Source organism: Gastrolobium bilobum, unplaced genomic scaffold (genome assembly GCF_033153095.1).
Source record: "Gastrolobium bilobum isolate Gb01-03AN ecotype WA unplaced genomic scaffold, APGP_CSIRO_Gbil_v1 utg3341, whole genome shotgun sequence".
NCBI lineage: Eukaryota > Viridiplantae > Streptophyta > Magnoliopsida > Fabales > Fabaceae > Gastrolobium > Gastrolobium bilobum.
The window spans coordinates 37,592-56,115 of NW_026898633.1; the positions used below are offsets into that span (position 1 = coordinate 37,592).

The window sequence follows — 18,524 nt, forward strand, 5'->3', positions numbered from 1 at the left end:
GTGAAACAGAGATCTTCTCGCCAAGGCTGAAATGCATGAAGCAAAGTCCATTTCAACTCCAATGTCTTCTAATTGTAAATTGTCAAAGTTTGGCTTCAATTACTTCTCTGACCCTCATCTCTATCGCTCCATTGTTGGAGCAGTCCAAATGCAACAATCACAAGGTCTGAAATCAATTTTGGAGTTAACAAAGCCTGCCAGTTTATGAGCTAGCCCTTAGATGATCATTGAAATGTGTCAAGTGTATATTAAGGTATCTTCAAGGAACCATCACCTTTGGTCTATCTCTGTGTGCTGTCAATCCAAATCAAGTTCTCTCTCTTATAGCCTTTTGTGATGCGGATTAGGCAAATGGCCAAGATGACCGTAGGTCCATATCTTGTTCTTGCATATTTATGGGTCCCAATGTGGTATCTCGATGGTTCAAGAAACAACCTTGGTTGCGAGATCCATTTTTTAAGCTAAATACCGGAGTTTGGCTCTTACTTATGCTGAAATTTTATGGATCAAGTCCCTTTTTTTGTGAATTACAAATGCCACGACTCACTCCCCATGTGTTTTGTGATAATCTAGTTCGGCATGTTAGCACTAAGCATTTGGAGCTAAATATTCATTTTGTCAGAGAAAGTAATAGTCAATGAATTCATTTTCACTCATGTTCTCGGGGGAGTATTAGGGAATTAGAAATTTACCTTCATTAAAGACTTTAGTTATCCACGGTAACTTCTTTAATTGTTGTGTCCATTAGTTATCGTAGTCTTGGGATGACTTGATTGTGAACCTTAAGCTGTGCATTTTGTGTAACCACTTTCTTTTTAGGTTTTGTTATGCTGAGTAATCAACTTAGTTTAGTATTTGTATCTTAGTAGCTTATAATTTCAGTAACTTGACTTCATTTTCATGTATGCAATGCAATGGCTGAGTTCCAGAATATTGTCTTTCTCTCTTTATCAAATTTTCTCTTCCTGTCCTTCATTTTATCACAAGAAATCTAATACACCTATTGAACAGCTAATTATATATATATATATATATATATATATATATATATATAGTATTAATAATAATCAAAATTAATTAATTAATAAATAAAAGATTTAAAAAGGAAGAAGAGAATGACTCAGCCCATTTTCCTTGGTTAAAGCGATGAGCCCAATCCAAATAATTCATCAGCCTTAATTTAATTAAACAAAATAATGAAACAATTTTTTAAAAAAAAAAAAAAAAAACCGAAAAAGAAAGATTGTTGCCTATGATTTCCCTGCCAATTTAGATTGTGACAGGATTAAGGCTTTGCACCTCCCGGTGCCATGCCAGCACTTTTTGCATGATAAAAGCTTCTAAAAAATTCATATTTTATGATATTAAAATTTTCCAAATAAATAAAATAATAACAAATTCATATTTTTTTTATTTATTAAAATAATTTCAGCCAGTTACATGCCCCCTCATACGCCACTTTCACAATAGATATCAGTCCTAGAACCTGAGTCTTAGCAGGGTGGTCTCACTCATGGTAACGGTAATCTCGCTTACACGAAAAATTACATACAATAAACAGCTGCCATTGTATTTGCCCGATTTGTAGTTAATAAGATTATTCTTTTAACAGAGGAAAATAAATTATGCCGGAGAGCAAAATAAAAAAACTCCACTAATCTTATATCGTTTTCTTTCTTAAAAGAATATAACTTTATATCTTTTAAAAAGATATATACTTTTTCTGTAAAATAATTATCGTGTAGCATAATAATATCATCTAATTTAGTGTTCGGCGATATGCAATCCAATGCTTGTGTGCGCCATCTACGTAAGAAGCATTTCACTTCAATTGGCTTGCCTATGTTGAGTCTCCCGTACCAACTTGTATTTAATACTTTATAAGATGAAATTTTACTTATTGATATTTGAAAGTGTTCTCACATACCAACTTTTATGAATCTCCCATTAAAAAATAAAATTACAAATATTGTCGTTTGGTAGAAAAGTGAAAAAGAGAAATTTGTAAATTCTCGTTACCATTTTATGATATTACTATCTTGAACTTGTTTTTTTCCATGTTCAAAAAACAATACTTTCATTGATGGTATTAAAAACATAGCTGAAAGGATTGTCGTAAAATTTTATAAATATAGTGGAGAATTTATAAAGAATATTGCCTTTGTTTTTAAATCGATATATCGCAATACAATAAAACATTGCAACAGTGAAGTTTTAATAACACTATCAAGTTCTAATTAAGACTAAGTACTTAAGATGAGAAGGAAAGAGTAGAATTAACTGCAACCTCATCAATGGTTTCATAAGCAAAAGCATCAATGAACAATGAGGGAAAACAAACTAGTTTGGGATTTGATTTATCACACTGTAAACATGTTTCCACATAAATTAAGTAACTAAACTTGACATACAAAACAAGGTACCAAACACCAACAAAAGTTCCAGCAATATAGATAAACAGAAAATGTAGAAACTCCGGATCAACTGACGCCAACTCAACGATCAACCTGAGGCTTATATCTTACTCATAGATCCATGAGTGGAGGCAGCTTTGCCATTGAGCAGGGCCCTCAGGGAACCACAATGCAATTTCCTTGTTGGCACTTTCAACAGCATCACTTCCATGGATAACATTCCTGCACAAAAATGACTTGATTACATGCCATACCATAAACTTCAAAAACAAGTTCATATTACAAAATTCAAAGTTCTCTTCAAAATTGAAGTAATAACACAATTCAAATGATGGTCTAGATCTTCACTTTAGAGAGTAAAGGATTGATAATCATTGACTATATAATAAAAAACGGTTAAGATTTCGATAAAATACAATAACATAGATAACAAAACACGGATTTTCAAAATACACTCCCTTGATTTAATTTTCTCACTTGCACTTTACCATGTAAAGCACATGTAAGAATATAGCCTCAAAGCTCAAATGTAATTTTCCTCAAGAATAAAGCACAAGGTTAAAAGCTCTCCTTTAATTGATGATTTCTTGAACATATTGCAATAAATACAGGGTTTCCGAAACCCAATGTAAGAACAAAGGTATAGAGAAATTGAATTATCAAACACAGAAAAAGGATTGTCACATTACTAACCTAAAATTCACATAGCTAAAATGTAAAAATAAGAACAATGATAACATATTAATATTCATGTGATTAAAACAGATGATTTAAACTTGAAGACTGCCATTATGATGAGAACAATTCTATACCTTCCAATGTCAATAGCAAAGTCACCACGAATAGTTCCAGGCTCAGATTGAGCTGGGTTTGTGGCTCCGATTATCTTTCGGCCAGTTGTCACAACATTCTTACCCTCCCAAACCATGGCAACAACAGGGCCAGATATAATGTAATCCACCAATCCATTAAAGAAAGGCTTTGCAGACAAGTCTGAGTAGTGCTTCTCAGCAAAAGGACGGTCCACAGTAATGAGCTTCAAACCTAATATCAAGTCAAACCAAACGATATTAATAACAATTCCAAAATTAAAAAACTGACCACAACTTGTGTCCATATATATAAAATTGATGTCAAAAGAAAAAAAAATGAAATTACAATGTAAAACCAATATTTGGATGGATAATCATGTTATATATTTCAATAGAATCAACTTTCAAACATCCAGGCTAAGATTTCATCAAGTATCTGAGGTTTAGAAGAAGGACAATCACACCCTAAAATAGGAGTTTACTTTTTTTTTTTTACCTTAATCATGGAAAAACAAACAAGTTTTGGCTAGCATGATCTCACAACCAAAATTCAGTATGCTATTAACCAAAGATTACCTTTCAAGTAGAAACCCTTCTTCTCAAATCTGCTAATAATCTCACCAATCTGAAACATAAACACTTTTCTGTCAAATATTATTAAACCTTCAGAGTAACAGATGCATGAACCTTCAAATTCAAAACATCAACATAAGCAGTCATAGCTGTAGTCAAATTCCCAACTCAAAAACACTCACACCCACAAAAAAGTCATCGACCCATTTTCTGAAAAGCCAAAATTAGCAAACTTATCAATTCAAAACAATAACATTCCGAGATCCCATTTCAGATTAGACCCAAAAAAAGTTCACTATTAAACCCAGAAAACGAAAAAAGAAAAAAAAAAAAAACTTTGCTTGGAAATTTCCACAAAAACTCCAGATCCCGAGAATTATCTTGAAATTTATGAATAAATCCTACAAACACAGTTCAAATTTAACGAATAATAGAGAATAAAAAAAAGCGTATGAAGAAGAAAACACACGAGGCCTCTTTGAACACCATCAGGCTTGATCATGATAAAGGTCTGCTCTGCCATCTTGCTCTCTTCTCTGTTGATGTTTCAGTTCAGTGACTGTATCTGTGGGAAAGCGTAAGATATACCGAAGAATCAAAGTGCTAGTAAAGGGAATTTATATATGGCTTGGCCGCAGATGAATATTCAAACCCTAACCCTAATTTCACAAACGAATATTCGGTTCGTGACGCTAGGGATTTTTTTTTTTTTTAATAAATTTAAGGGCTTTGGAGCATAGATAAACAAATGTGGAATTCATCATATTTTTTAAAAAATAAAGTAAAATTAATATGATATAAATTGTTATGAGTCTATGGCCTGCAAAAAAATGTGTTCTTATGTGAGAGAAGAAGTGTTTTACCCTAAATTTAAGGGAAAATTGTTTAAATTATTGTGGTTCAAAAGACACTATATTGTGTCTTGGGAAATTATATTATTATTGTAATATTTAAACAATTAGTGTTTATTGTTTAAATGACACAAAATTATATATTTTTTAATTTTATTTTATAGTAACAAAAATAAAAACAAAAGATAATAATTTTAAATAAAATAATTATTCTTTAAAAGGATAAATATTTTTTTCAATATTTAATTAACTATTTTTTTATTTATCAGAATTTATTTTTTCTTAAATATTGTATTCTATTTGAAATAATACAATTTTATATTCTTTTTAAGAAGATAAATATCTTTTCCTAAATTTTTGGGTTATATTTTTTTTTCTTTAGGCCGGAGAGGAATAAAACTAAAAACTAGACTTTTTCATCATTTTGCCCCTTATTAACTAATTAATAATCATTTTGCCCCTGATTCGAAATTATCTACTAATCTGCCCTTCTTTAATCGACAACATTGCATTTTTAATCGACTAAACGGTTGTTGGGAGATTTAATCGACTAAATCTCCCTACTTAATTGATTAAAATCATACTGACTTATTTCTTTTTTGTCAAATATGGAGATTTAGTCGACTAAATAGGGAGATTTAGTCGACTAAATCTCCCAACAGCTATTTTTTGTCTGTTTTGGCCATTTAGTCGATTAAAAATTCAAGGTAGTCGACTAAAGAGGGGCAGATTGATAAATAATTTCGAATCAGGGGCAAAATGGTTATTAATTAATTAATAAGGGACAAAAGGGTGAAAAAGCCCTAAAAACTATGTGTAATAGTAGATTCTTTTTAAAAAAAAAATAGTATCCATTTAGCCCTTCTAATTTCTAAGAAAAAAAATTGTATGAATTTAGATCAATTCATTTGTATTTAAATAACTAAAAATTAAAATCTTAAAAGAGCTTTAACTTTTAAAAAAAAATTGATTTTTAAAATTTTAGTAAATCCCAACATATATTAATACCATAAAGTTTCGCCGTTTTTTAGTGTTTTATTTTGTTTATAGTTTTTACTTGGCAAAGCCCAAAAGAAGAATAAAATTATAAGAAGGCAATACGGCTGAAAAAAAAAGGGGGATATGTATGCTTTTATTTACCAATGTTTTAAAAGTTAGTCGAATGGCAAGACAAGTGGTTCATGGTTTAATTTAATCAGTGGTTGAGCCATTAATTTGAGTGTGTTCATTGTGTTCAACGAAATCTCTGTCGAGGGTGCAATGCCAGTAACTGGACAGAAGTTCTAGCTGGTTGCGTGAAGATATGAACAAAGTAATCATCAACAGCTACGTAAAAAGCAAGGTTAGCCTTGATTTCTTTAAAATATAAAAAATAGCGGTACAAAATTTTATTATGAGTTATAAAATCTTGTTTACACAACAAAAGAAAAAGGCTAAAAACCTTTTGAATTGTCTTAACTCTATTGGGTAAAAACAAGGCATAATATGAATAATATTATGATAAATTTTGTTTTATTGGATATATAGAAAATTTTAATCATGTGCCTTGGTTGTCAATTACTTGTGTTTACTGTTTAATTTGTATTGTTGTTTAATATGCATCAAACACCTCAAATTTCTCTCTCTTTTATTCAATTTTTTTACAAAAGAAAAAATCGAAACAGACAATGGGCCAGTGTTGCTAAAATGTCTAGCGGTTTTATCAATTCTGACGGTGATCCAACTACCCAAGCGGTTCTGTAGTCCAATTAGAATTGACAGCATGATTGATCGACTCTTCAAAACCAATAATGTTAAACCCAATTTTGAACATTACTATTAACTTATTATTCTGGACCAGGATATTCGGCCCATCAACTGGCCTAATATTTATGGTCCCACATTATCAGAGTGTTTAAGGAAAAATCATTTACGATAATTCCATGCGGTACTTTTTAGAAGATCCCCACGATTCAAATGATCCCACATTTATATGAACAATAGATTATTTCCCTTGTAACACTATAATTATAGGGTATCCACTCTCATGTACATGTATAGCCCTAGTTGCATACTATACCGTGATTGATTTCATTCAGGTGACCACAATTAATACTCACTAATTAAGATACAGATCTTAAAAACACAATATTTGTATTTAAAATCAACTTGTAAAATCAATGAAAGGATTCGTGGGAATAAAAAAATATATCGTGCATGATTAAAAAAAAATAAAGACAAGGCACAACAAACTCCTCGCCTATGATCAAAGGCGAGAAGAAGAATGTGTGACACATCAAAATGCCCTAGATGTAATTATCAATATGAGGATTGTTTTCACATGCTAGAGATTGTGTCTGGGCCTGAAGGGTTTGGAAAAAGATTTTCAATCTCCCTTGGATGGAATGGCTATTAGAGAACCTAGAGAAGAAGTGTGAATCTCCTTTATGTGATAAAAAGAGAGTCATATTCGGTGTAGCTTGTTGGAGTATATGGCAAGATCAAAATAACTAGGTCTTTAATGGAACCATCCCTGATCCCATCAACACCATGTTTCACATTAGGAAATTCGTGGAAGAGATTGCCATCGCATATGAGATGTTTAATCTAACACTCTGTGTATACCTGATTTGTTAACAAGTCATCATATTAAGTTACGTTTAATTAAAATTGCGGAATAACTTTTTCTTTTCAATTATGACGTCATTAATGTTACCAAGTTATTACTTAATTCTTTTTCATAAAACATTGCATGTATGTAAATTGCAATAACACTAAATACACTGAATAACCTCAATATATGAATAAAAGTGAGTATCTAAGTCACTGTACTACAACACGTAGTCCGGACCAGAATCCTGATACATTAATACAACTCGAGACTAAAATAAGACATAAACAATCAATGTGGCATAGACAACCTCATGCTCACCAAATAAGGCAACAAAGCCTAACAGAGTCTCACAACAGATAACAGGATAATAAATATAAGCATGTCATCACCCAAGCACATAATCAAAAACAACAGATATCTAACTCAGCTCCGGTCTCCTGCTGCCCGAGGTCTCAACCCTCGAGTTACCTGAACCTGAAATATGTGCCCCAAACGTGGGGTGAGATCTCTAAACAGAAATCTCAGTAAGGCAAAGGTCCTCAAGGATTTTTCCACCTCAAGCTCACTTACATGTGCAATATAAGTTCTAAAAGCAATATACAATATCAGTTCCAAAATCAGTGCAATGTAACAGATAATTATTTTATGTGTGTCAAGATATTCTACTGGCCAGAGAAATGCAAGATTTACATACGTCTATTACCTACATCAGTGCAAGACGCCACTTGCACCCACCCACAGAATCACCTTATTGTATGACGCCACATACTCAGGCTTACCGTCTAGATGGAACAACACATGCTTATTATAAGACCCTTGCAGTTAACAGCTCAAAATCACTTCAATCATCAAAACATGAAAACACATCATGCATAAAACCATTCCCCCATGGGGTATGGTGGAACCAACAATGGCTAAACCAAGGACACGAAAGCTTACCTCTAAGCAATCAATGCAATCCAAGGTCCACACCCCCTCAAAGTTCACACACAGCACAATCACAATCTGTTTGGACTAATAATCATATCAATATACATACTCTACAAGCAAATGGCATAAAGACAACGCCTTTATTTTATGTTTCATGTCTTTAGGCTTCTCACAAAGCCATAAGCCCTTGATCCCTTTGATTCTGACTTAGATTAATTATTACAGAAGTCCACATTAGCCAATCATGGGTCCACAAACCCAAAATATCATTCTGTATGAACAGTACAGTTACTGTCTTGAAATTCCCAGAATATTCGGATATATGTCGGGGCCGTATCCGGATATCATATCCGGATATCCATATGCGGATATCTCCAGACCCAATATTCGGATATCATATCCGGATATCAATATCTGGATATTCCGCGACAGAATGCAGTTTATGCATTTCGCGAGATATCCTTTTCAAGATCCCACTTTTAACACTCATACACGTTAAAGCATGCATTTTTACCCTCCTTTAGGTCAGTTATCACGTTGGTTACTTGTTCATCTTATTAACATGTCAAGACTCAACCTTTAAACAAAGAAAACTCATTATCACAAGTTCAAGAACATACCCAAGGCTCAACACAGCAAACACAAGTGCTCTTGGAGCTCAATAGTCAGCTCCAAAGATCTGCCACTAGGGAAACACAAAAATGACAACAAGATGGGTCCTTTCTTCACCAAGCTCACCACTTGGAGCTCCCACAAACAAGGAAATAGTGACTTCTTCACCAACCAAGAAACCAGCCCCTTGTATGCACAAAACACAGTCCCAAAGGCTCTCAAGAAGGCACTCTCCACACTCTCAATATGTGCAACAAGCTTATACCAAGATTGAGGAAGGTTTCTATAAGCAAAGATGGAGTCTTTGGTGGAGAATGGAGGAAGAAAAGGGTGGCAGCCTCAAAACCTTAGAAATGACCCACGTAGAATCTGATATGGCCTAGGGTTTTGAGTCAAAAGTTGTATTTATAGCCAGTTTAAGTTTACGCATACTGTATTAGCACTAATAGCTACACTTAGTATTTTAATCCTAAACTTTGGATTCTAAACCTAGTCATTTTTCTAAGATTTATCATATTTTTATTTTATTTTTTGCAGTACCTTTCTTCCTTAGAACTGAGGTGAATATTGGCTGGAAATTCCCTATAGAGGGCTAGATTAAGATCAACTCTGATGGCTCTAGTTCCCAAGAAGGCTCGAGAACTTTGTGTGGTTGGCTTCGGAAAGTATTTGGGACAGGGCAATGCATTACGTGTAGAGCTTAAAGGGATGATTCTGGGTCTGGAAGTAGCTTGGGAGAGAGGCTTTAGAAGAGTCTGGCTTGAAGGGGACTCGACTTCAGCCATCCACCTGACCATATCAGGTTGCCAGAACAACCAACATTTCTTTGCCTTAGTTTCAAGGATCCAAGCACTAATCAGTAAGGATTGGACGATGAAATTCTCTCACATCCATAGAGAAGGAAATGTGTTAGCTGATTGGATTGCTTCGACTGCTGTCTTCCAAGTTTGGGATATCAAAATTCTGATTGATCCTCTAGAATGGAGTATAAGTTTGATCTTGAAGGACTTGATGGGGGTTACTACCCTTAGAATGGTCTGTCTGTATTTTCTGTTGCTTGTTTTTTATTCGTGTGTCCTTAAAAATAAAATAAAATAAAGACAACAAATCTCAGCTCTTTTTTGAATATTATCCATCGGTTCATTAATTACTCGACTATTCTAATTCAAGTTGGGTGGGATAAGCAACAAAGCTTTCCCTACCAAGTTTTAACATAGCTACATTTTCATGAACTCGGACTCAAGATCATTGCTTGGTAGTAACAATCTCGGCTCTTTGCCAACACACAATGCACTCACATTAAAATTCTGGCTAATCATTCATCTCATGTGACCTTTAGGAAACCTCTAAGATGGTGTCATGATCACTAATGGTCTGTTGCCTATCAATAGATCAATCATATTGTTGCAAAAAAGACAAAATAATAATTCAATAGGAAATTGGTTTCAAGAAGCCCTTAACAATTATAGTGGGGATTGCATTTTTTATGATTTTGAAAAAGAGGCTCTTTCTCTTACAAGAACCTAATATTGATTAACATATCCATTCACATCTCCAAATTGAGATATCTAGCAAAGCATTTGTTTTCATTTTTCTTCATCTCTTCATTTTGTTTACTCTATAACTTCAATTTCTTCCTCCGCTTATGTTATGGACCCAACATATGGGCCCAAATTTTAATAGTCCATAATGGGCAATCAACTAAGAGAGATAAGAAAATAACATTGCTTGATAAGATATTAATCTTATCATATCACTCGCAGATTGAATATTTGGCGCCCAATATTCCCAAGAGGTCCATAATCCTACTCCTACTATGTAATTCATCTATAAATATAGGGTTAAGTCAATCAAGTACATACTCTGAACTCTATACTATCTTTGCTGTTATTGTGCACACACATCATATCTTTAGCTATACACCATTATTATTGTGCATAATGATCTGCTACCCCCTGGCTGGATGGTTGAAGTGCGAGTCTCACAACCACATAGTCCTTTTGATTTTGAAATGTTAAGTGTCTCTTGAGAATAAAAGGGACTTATGATGTTTTCAAACAGTTACGTTTTGAATTTTAAACTTGAAGATGACAATTAGTCATAAATTTCATTGTGTGGCCTGGTGGTAACAAAGGTGGTTGAAGACTCGGGTTTGAGACCCATAGACTCTTATTGTAGAGTGGATTTAATACGTCAATGGTGAAGCATAAAATAAATGGATTGTTGTAATATTGGGTGCCAAACATGAGACTATGAGCATTACATTTAGGAATCAACAAGTTGACCATAACACCTTGACATTTTGTGCATATAATGTGTTTACATGCAGTAACAAAATATTATATTGAGTTGATGATTTTGAAAGGCATGAATTTGAATGGTAAATATTTATGGCATAAGTTGATTGTGATAAAGTTTACAATGGGAAAAAAAATCAATTCTTGTAATGTTAAAAAGACTCTATATGTATTGTTATTTTATGATTTAGGCAATTGATAATTATTTCTATAATGTAATTTATGGTTGTGATGGGTATAAATGTTTTATATCGAATGAAATACTTGATGTTATGTAAATTTGAAAGACCTATCTTTTAATGATGGTCTGGTCCCAAGCTTTTTGTTGAGTAATTTCAAATTCAAACAAATTGTGTTAACATAAATACAGTTTGCAGTATTGATGGGATGAACATTGAATGTGAAATCTTAAGTTTGTAATTGTTTGCTAAGTATTTGAATTTTGGAATTAAAGTATGATACATGTTTAACAACCAAAGTGGCACAATTTTTAATTCCAAAATTTTGTGAATTTGTTCAATTATCCATGTATTTGCTGTAAATGACATGATAATTGTTTTTATCTTACGTATATTGAAGTTCATTAATTGGTATACGCATTATAGTCAAATAATGTCAAATGGAAAGATAAAAGCAATAAGGAGCAATCAAGTGAGAGAGTAATAATGGCTCCTTCGAGAAATCTTGTTTGGAGTTTGATATTATACACTAAACAAAAGCTCTTTATACGCCACATTTAATGAGATTGCGGAGAGAAAAAATTCAAACATTGAAGGAAATCATGAATGCAATATTGACTATGTTCAGTTTACCATAGATTTTGTGGAGGAAGTCATTCTAATGACTAATTACATTATAATTAGAGTCTCCCTCAAGAAAACTAAAAAGCATCTCTTATGATGTGTGGAAAGGTAGGAAGCATACCTTGAATTATTTTAGAATGTGGGTGTGTTTGGCTAAGATTGTTGATACAGTCCGGCAAGTGTATCGATCGTTCAAGTAATAAAGTGATAAGTAAGTTATCGTCTCCACAGGGATTGTGAGCGAATATCTTATAAACGTCCTTTCAAGATATAAAACCCAAGTGATTTGAAGAACAATAGAAATTAAAGACAAAGACGTAATTTTGGATTTTAAAAATAAGAGAATGATGCAAAATGATTTGGATAAAAATATGAGAGATATTGCAGGTAAGTACACTCGCCCTATGATCCCTTCTTTTCACTACGGATTGATTCACATTGCTCAATTAAAATAAACAATCAAACAATTATTAGCTAAACCCCAATTCCTTGCAAATTTAGCCCTTTAATCACAATTAAAACCCCAATTCCTTGCAATGTTTCAATTGAGATCAAGCATTACACAGATAAATTAAACGTTTGTAATCAAGAATGCGTCTATTCCTAGCACGCATGTTAATTATTATCCTACCCCCTTTCTGGACCAAAACCCCAATATACCTATCTAGGGTTCTAACCCTCAGATTATCATTCACTACTAAACTGATCAGATTTAATATAAACGATAAGCAATACGCACAGAGTAGGCATAAATCAATTAAATTAAAGAGCGAAAAGTAAACCTATCCATAACTAAACAAAAGGTTCACATAGGGTTTGTGACCTTACCCACAATGAAGGAAACTAGCCAGACATGGTCATAGCTAAAACTAATCCAATATTCAAAAGCATAAAATTACAGAGAAAAGAGAAGAAGAAGAACTGTAGAAGAATCCTCCTGAGCTCTGCCGTCGGTCTCCTTCTGAAGAAATAGGTCGGAATCCTCTTCATTCTGTCAAAAGGATCCTATTTATATGACTCTTTTTCTTCTTCCAAAAATACCCTCATAGCATCACGGTACAATTTCCCGCAACCCGGCGCCAGTTGGCGCACGTTTGCGCCAACTTGCTGCCTCGAATACGAAAGTTGGAACTAATTGCACGTGAATCGGCGCCAGTTGGCGCCACCCTTGGTCTTTTGGGCGCCACTTGGCGCCATTCTCCCTTGACTTTGGAATTTTGGGCGCCGGTTTGCTTCATGTTTGGCCCAAGGTGGCATGGCGGCGCTAGTTTGCGCCATTCTGGCGCCAACTAGCGCCAATTCTCTGGCATTTGGCGTGCAGCACGGCACAACTTGGCGTGGGATTTCTTCACTTTGGCGTCAACTTGCGCCAACTCTCTGGAGATTGTACTGATACTAATTTGATGAGTCGCATCATTTAACTTTTTATATTTTCAGTTCTATTTTCTGTAAAAATACAATCAATACGTGAGAAATATTATTGACAAGAAAGAATCAATATAATTAGCAAATATGTAATTAAATTGCTCTTTTGTGACTCAATTCTTATCAATTTTAATATGGAAAAACCACACTTGCCATAGGCACATCAAATCATTCCCAGATTTAAACGTTGCTGTCCCCAGCAATGTACAAGACTCAATCCAGGAAACAATCAATTATTCCAACACAACATTACACAGACAATCAAGAGATCATTATGATAAGCATGATTGAATCAATGCAAAGAACTCCTAACAATGCCTTCTATTCTCATGAACATATCAGAATCTAGCTTGGACACCCCTTACCAAGATAATCATATAACGCTCAACACTCAAGTGTTTAAGGGAGTAACAATCACTCATTCCATCACAGCAATAACATTACCATAAGCTTGATCATATTCTCAAGTTCCTAAAGATGAGGAACATTAACACATGCATAATTGATCAAAAGGACTTCACATGTTGTAACTTGGCCAGGCTTAAGGGTAGGAATTTATGGAAAGTAGCTCAAACAACACTGAGATTGAAAAACTGATATTATTTCATTTTTAACACATTCAACTCAATGATTTTGCTCCACTAACATTCCCACAGAATTTCGGGAATTAATTCCTTTCAGCCACCTTTCCTTTACATTCACCCTTTTCTTTTTCTTTTTCTTTTTTTTTCACAACTTTTTGTTTTAAGGGCACAATTGAAATTTTACCTCCCCTAATTATTTGACCTCTGTGGAGCTTACCTCAATTTATTTGTTTTCTTTTCAACATTTCAGTAATTCAATTTCAATCAAGGTAAGTCATATGGATATAGGCTAAGCCATCAATCAGGCCACAGGTCATTTAACAACAAATAAGTTCAGGCTCAAGGGGGCTAACAATGGAAAAATTCATTCAGGTGGATTATTTTTGGCCAATAGCTAACAAGAACAAAATGCCTTTATCATATCAATCAATACATGCATAACAGAGAAACAGAGCAAGTTCTAGAATGCTATCACTGTGAGGTCTCTCAGAATAAAATAAGTGTTTAAGCACAAAACCTCACCAGCTATGATGTCAAGCTAGACTTCCAAAAGAACATCAGGCATCATTAATCATTCAAACACAAAATTCAGACAAACGAGCAATCATGAAGTCTACTCATGCCCATACAATATCATGCCAGAAGTTCATACAAAACATGTTTCCTAGGATGAATCAGGCAAGTTAACTAGGGAAAGCATATCTAAACCTGGGACCTGCTCAGAAAACATGTTCAAATTTTTTATTTTTTATTTTTTTATACAGAGCACACAAAAATAACTAACAAAATTAACTAAGAAAAATTTAAAAAGAGTTTAGAATATCTCCTCTGATAAAAGAACTGCAGTTTCAAAATGCTTTGCTAAAGCCTACCATTCCCAGATTTAAAGAATTGTTGTCCCCAGCAATAATCAATCCCAAAAGATGGATGATAAACCTGCACCAAGGAACAAACTGTGGCATATAGGATACTATAATACGCACAATATAGCATCAGAATACGTGGAGAAATATACAAACTTAAAACAGCAAAGCGCTTAAAAGATAAATAAACTAATATACACTAAATCTCCGTCAGTAAGGAGACATCAATCATCCTCATCGTCACTCTCTTCCATGACCATCCTCCTAGCAGCATGGAATGGGTCAGGAATAGGACGATACAATTGTGGGTCCATAAATGGTTGTGAGGGCATAGGAACATCAGCTGGAGCTGGAGCAGGATAAGGATTCTGATACACATAGGGAGGAGGAACCTCTGGGTACACCAGCTGAAATGTCTCAAACGGGACAGAAGGATATGCATGCTCCAGGAAGCGCTGAAAATATTCTCCCTGCATAATGATCTTCTCATTTTGAATAGACAGCCGTGAAAGCTGCTGTTGCATTCCATAAAAATCAAAATTAGGAGAAGATCCCTGTGGAGCAACTGGAGCTGCTTGATCATAATGTGCTTCAGGAGTATCTGGCTCAGGTACCTGAGGTTGAATAAGCATACGTGGAACACGTGGAGATGGAGCTCTAGTAGCTTTTTGGCTCGTGCTTCTGAACTCAACCTCAGATTTATTACACTGATCTATGTAAGTAGCCAAAGTCAGCATAGATGCAGGCTGAACGTCAAACTCCTCATTCTCAGCGAAGAGCACTCCCGCCCGGGTACATAAATTGGAAATAAGGGAAGCAAACCCCAGATGTTCTTTCTTTCTACTCACTTTCACCATATGATAAATTCTATCAGATAAAACTGTAGAAATGTCCAATCTTTCTGGCCCAATAAGAATATATAACAGAGATGCCCGCTCAATATTCACATCTGACAGATTAGAAGAAGGCAAGATATTGGCATTCACAAAATATTGCCAGAAACGACATTCACCAGTAAGCTCTTTCATACGTAACTTTTCTTGGATACCACCGGCGTTAGTGCCCCATTTGGAGAGTGGTTGAGTAATCCTTTTTCTTACCCTTTCTGTCAAAGAAGAAAATTCATCCCGGTATAGCCTGCGCCCCATACTAGGCAACATTCTGTTATACAAAGAGGTATATTCACAAGAAGTTTGTTGCCTGAAAGCTGTCATCAGGTAGGACTCAATGGTGGCTGCATCAAAAGGAACCATAACTCCTCTAACCCATGAAGTTCTAGTGGTATCTAAATCCTCCAGTTCGGCATTGGCACAGAACTCCTTAACAATTGAGCTTGAGGCTGGTTCAGCATAACTTACCAGCACCTCCCATTTCCTTCTTTGGATGGTTCACATAATGGGATTATCTTCTGGCAGATCCATATCAATGGTTTTTTCATGAATGAAGCTCTTGTTCTCATAAAGGTCATAGAATCTCTTTTGGGCTTCCATGTTCACAAATCTGCCTTCATCCAACTGCGAAACTTTTCGCTTCTTTTTACTACCACTTGTCGCTGGTTCTTTACCCATAAAGATCTGACAATCAGAAAAATAATCCAGTGCAAAGGGTATATAAAATATCACAGTTAGCCCATAACAAAGCAATAATCCTCAGATGTATCTCAGATTATATCAGTGAATAAAGGTGCATACACAGTGAAATTTTTGCTAAAGTTTCTAAACACAGACCACATGTGCATACCATTCCCAGATTTAATCTGAAATTATATTGCCGCAGTATACCCAAATTACTTACAAATAAATTACTGAGCAAAATATTTAGCATAGCTGGTATCAAAATTTTCAACCTCACATGGACATATAAAATAAGAAATATTAAATATCCATGAAGATCAGAAATACCCACAGTAAATCTCCAGAACACTCACATGTAATGCTCACATTCACACACAAAGAACCCAACCCTACACACATAACACCATACTCACTAATCACAGATATGAAAATCTACAGCAACCCATACATATTCAAATAATTTCTTTTCCTAATATAGGTGACCAAAATAATAATCCTCAAAGTGAAAGAAGTTTACCTTTGGTGCCATGAATAAATATGAACTCGATCTTCAAAGGAGTGTGTGATGTGAGAATATTGTAAAAAAAAAATAAAAAAATAAAATAGAATGAGAAGGGAAGGAGCGTGGAGGAGGAGGGGGGAATGAGAAGAAGAGAGGAAAGATAAGAAGAAAGAAAAAAAAAATAAGGAAGAAAAAGAGAGAGAAGGAGGCGTGAGAAGAAGAAGATAAAGGAAGAAAAGAAAATATAAGAAAAAGAAAGGAGAGAGGAAGAGAGAATCTGGGGATTTGGGGAGAAAAAGAAGATAAAGGGGATAGGGATTGGGAAGGTGTCGGTGAGATTTTTTTTTTCATTTTTTTTTTCGTTGGCGCTGGTCCGCGCCGTTGCGCAAGATCGCGCCCCGGCGCCCACTGGCGCCGCTTGGCGCGCAGTGGTGCCGTTATTTTTTTTTTTTGCAGAGGCGCCAACTTGGCGCCATGTTGCGCCAAGTTGCTGCCTTTTGTACTGATTTTTTTTTTTTGCTAAGTTGGGTTGCCTCCCAATAAGCGCGTGTTTAATGTCCCGAGCCTGACGGCTACCTCTTTAAGTGCCACTGGAATTGAGATAGTGTACCACAGTGTCCTTTAGCACTGGCCCTCCATGATAGAGTTTCAGTCTGGAGCCATTGACCTTGAAAGGTCGATCTTCATCAAGTGGGGATATCTCAAATGTACCATACGGAAAAACCGTTTTCACCACATACGGACCAGACCATCTCGATTTTAACTTACCTGGAAATAGCCTCAGGCGAGAATTGTACAGCAACACTTGTTGACCAGGTTCAAACTCTTTGTGCTTGATTTTGCTGTCATGCCACTGTTTGGTCTTTTCTTTGTAGATCCTCGCGCTTTCATATGCAGATCTTCTGAACTCATCAAGCTCATTCAACTGAAGCAATCTTTTCTCCTGAACTCTTGATGGTTCAAAATTTAAGAACTTTGTGGCCCATAAAGCTTTGTGCTCTAACTCCAAAGGCAAATGACAAGCTTTGCCATACACCAACTGATAAGGTGACATACCTATGGGAGTTTTGAATGCAGTTCTGTACGCCCACAGTGCATCATCAAGCTTCTTAGCCCAATCCTTCCGAGAATTTCCCACTGTCTTTTCTAGGATTCTCTTTATCTCTCTGTTGGAAACTTCAACCTGCCCACTAGTTTGGGGATGGTATGGTGTGGTCACTCTGTGTTTCACTCCATATTTGGCGAGCAAACTCTCAAAATGTCTATTACAGAAATGTGTACCTCCATCACTAATAATAGCCCGAGGCACTCCAAACCTTGTGAAAATATTCTTCCTTAAGAAATTGACCACCCTTGAAGCATCATTGGTAGGAAGAGCAACAGCCTCAACCCACTTGGATACATAGTCAACAGCCACCAATATGTACAAGTTGGAATAAGACGAGGGAAATGGGCCCATAAAATCAATGCCCCACACGTCAAACAGCTCGACCTCTAATATACTATTCAGAGGCATCTCATCCTTGCGGGTTTCTGGCATCCTTAATCAGTGTTGGCCAGTAGTAACCACTTTGCAAGACTTTCTGAGCAGTCCTATTGCCTCCAAAGTGACCGCCATAGTCAGAAGCATGGCAGTGCCACAAGATCTGACTCATCTCAAACTCAGGAACACATTTGCGAATGATACCATC

General features: G+C 35.2%; 1 protein-coding gene across 2 annotated transcripts; it reads right to left on the minus strand.

Annotated features, from left to right (window-relative positions):
* Positions 1-2,326: 2,326 nt before the first annotated feature.
* On the minus strand, positions 2,327-7,378 carry LOC133317848 (nucleoside diphosphate kinase 1). Of its 2 annotated transcripts, XM_061519728.1 has the most exons (5): positions 7,357-7,378; positions 4,269-4,330; positions 3,803-3,851; positions 3,227-3,458; positions 2,327-2,636 (listed from the first exon to the last, which is right to left on the minus strand). In XM_061519728.1, the coding sequence occupies exons 1-5, from the start codon at positions 7,376-7,378 to the stop codon at positions 2,522-2,524; spliced, it is 480 nt and encodes a 159-aa protein (XP_061375712.1). In that variant the 3' UTR covers positions 2,327-2,521. The 2 variants fall into 2 exon arrangements, with proteins under 2 accessions (XP_061375712.1, XP_061375713.1); XM_061519729.1 differs by lacking the exon at positions 7,357-7,378 and having other exon boundaries at positions 4,269-4,484.
* Between the last annotated feature and the right edge of the window lie 11,146 nt (positions 7,379-18,524).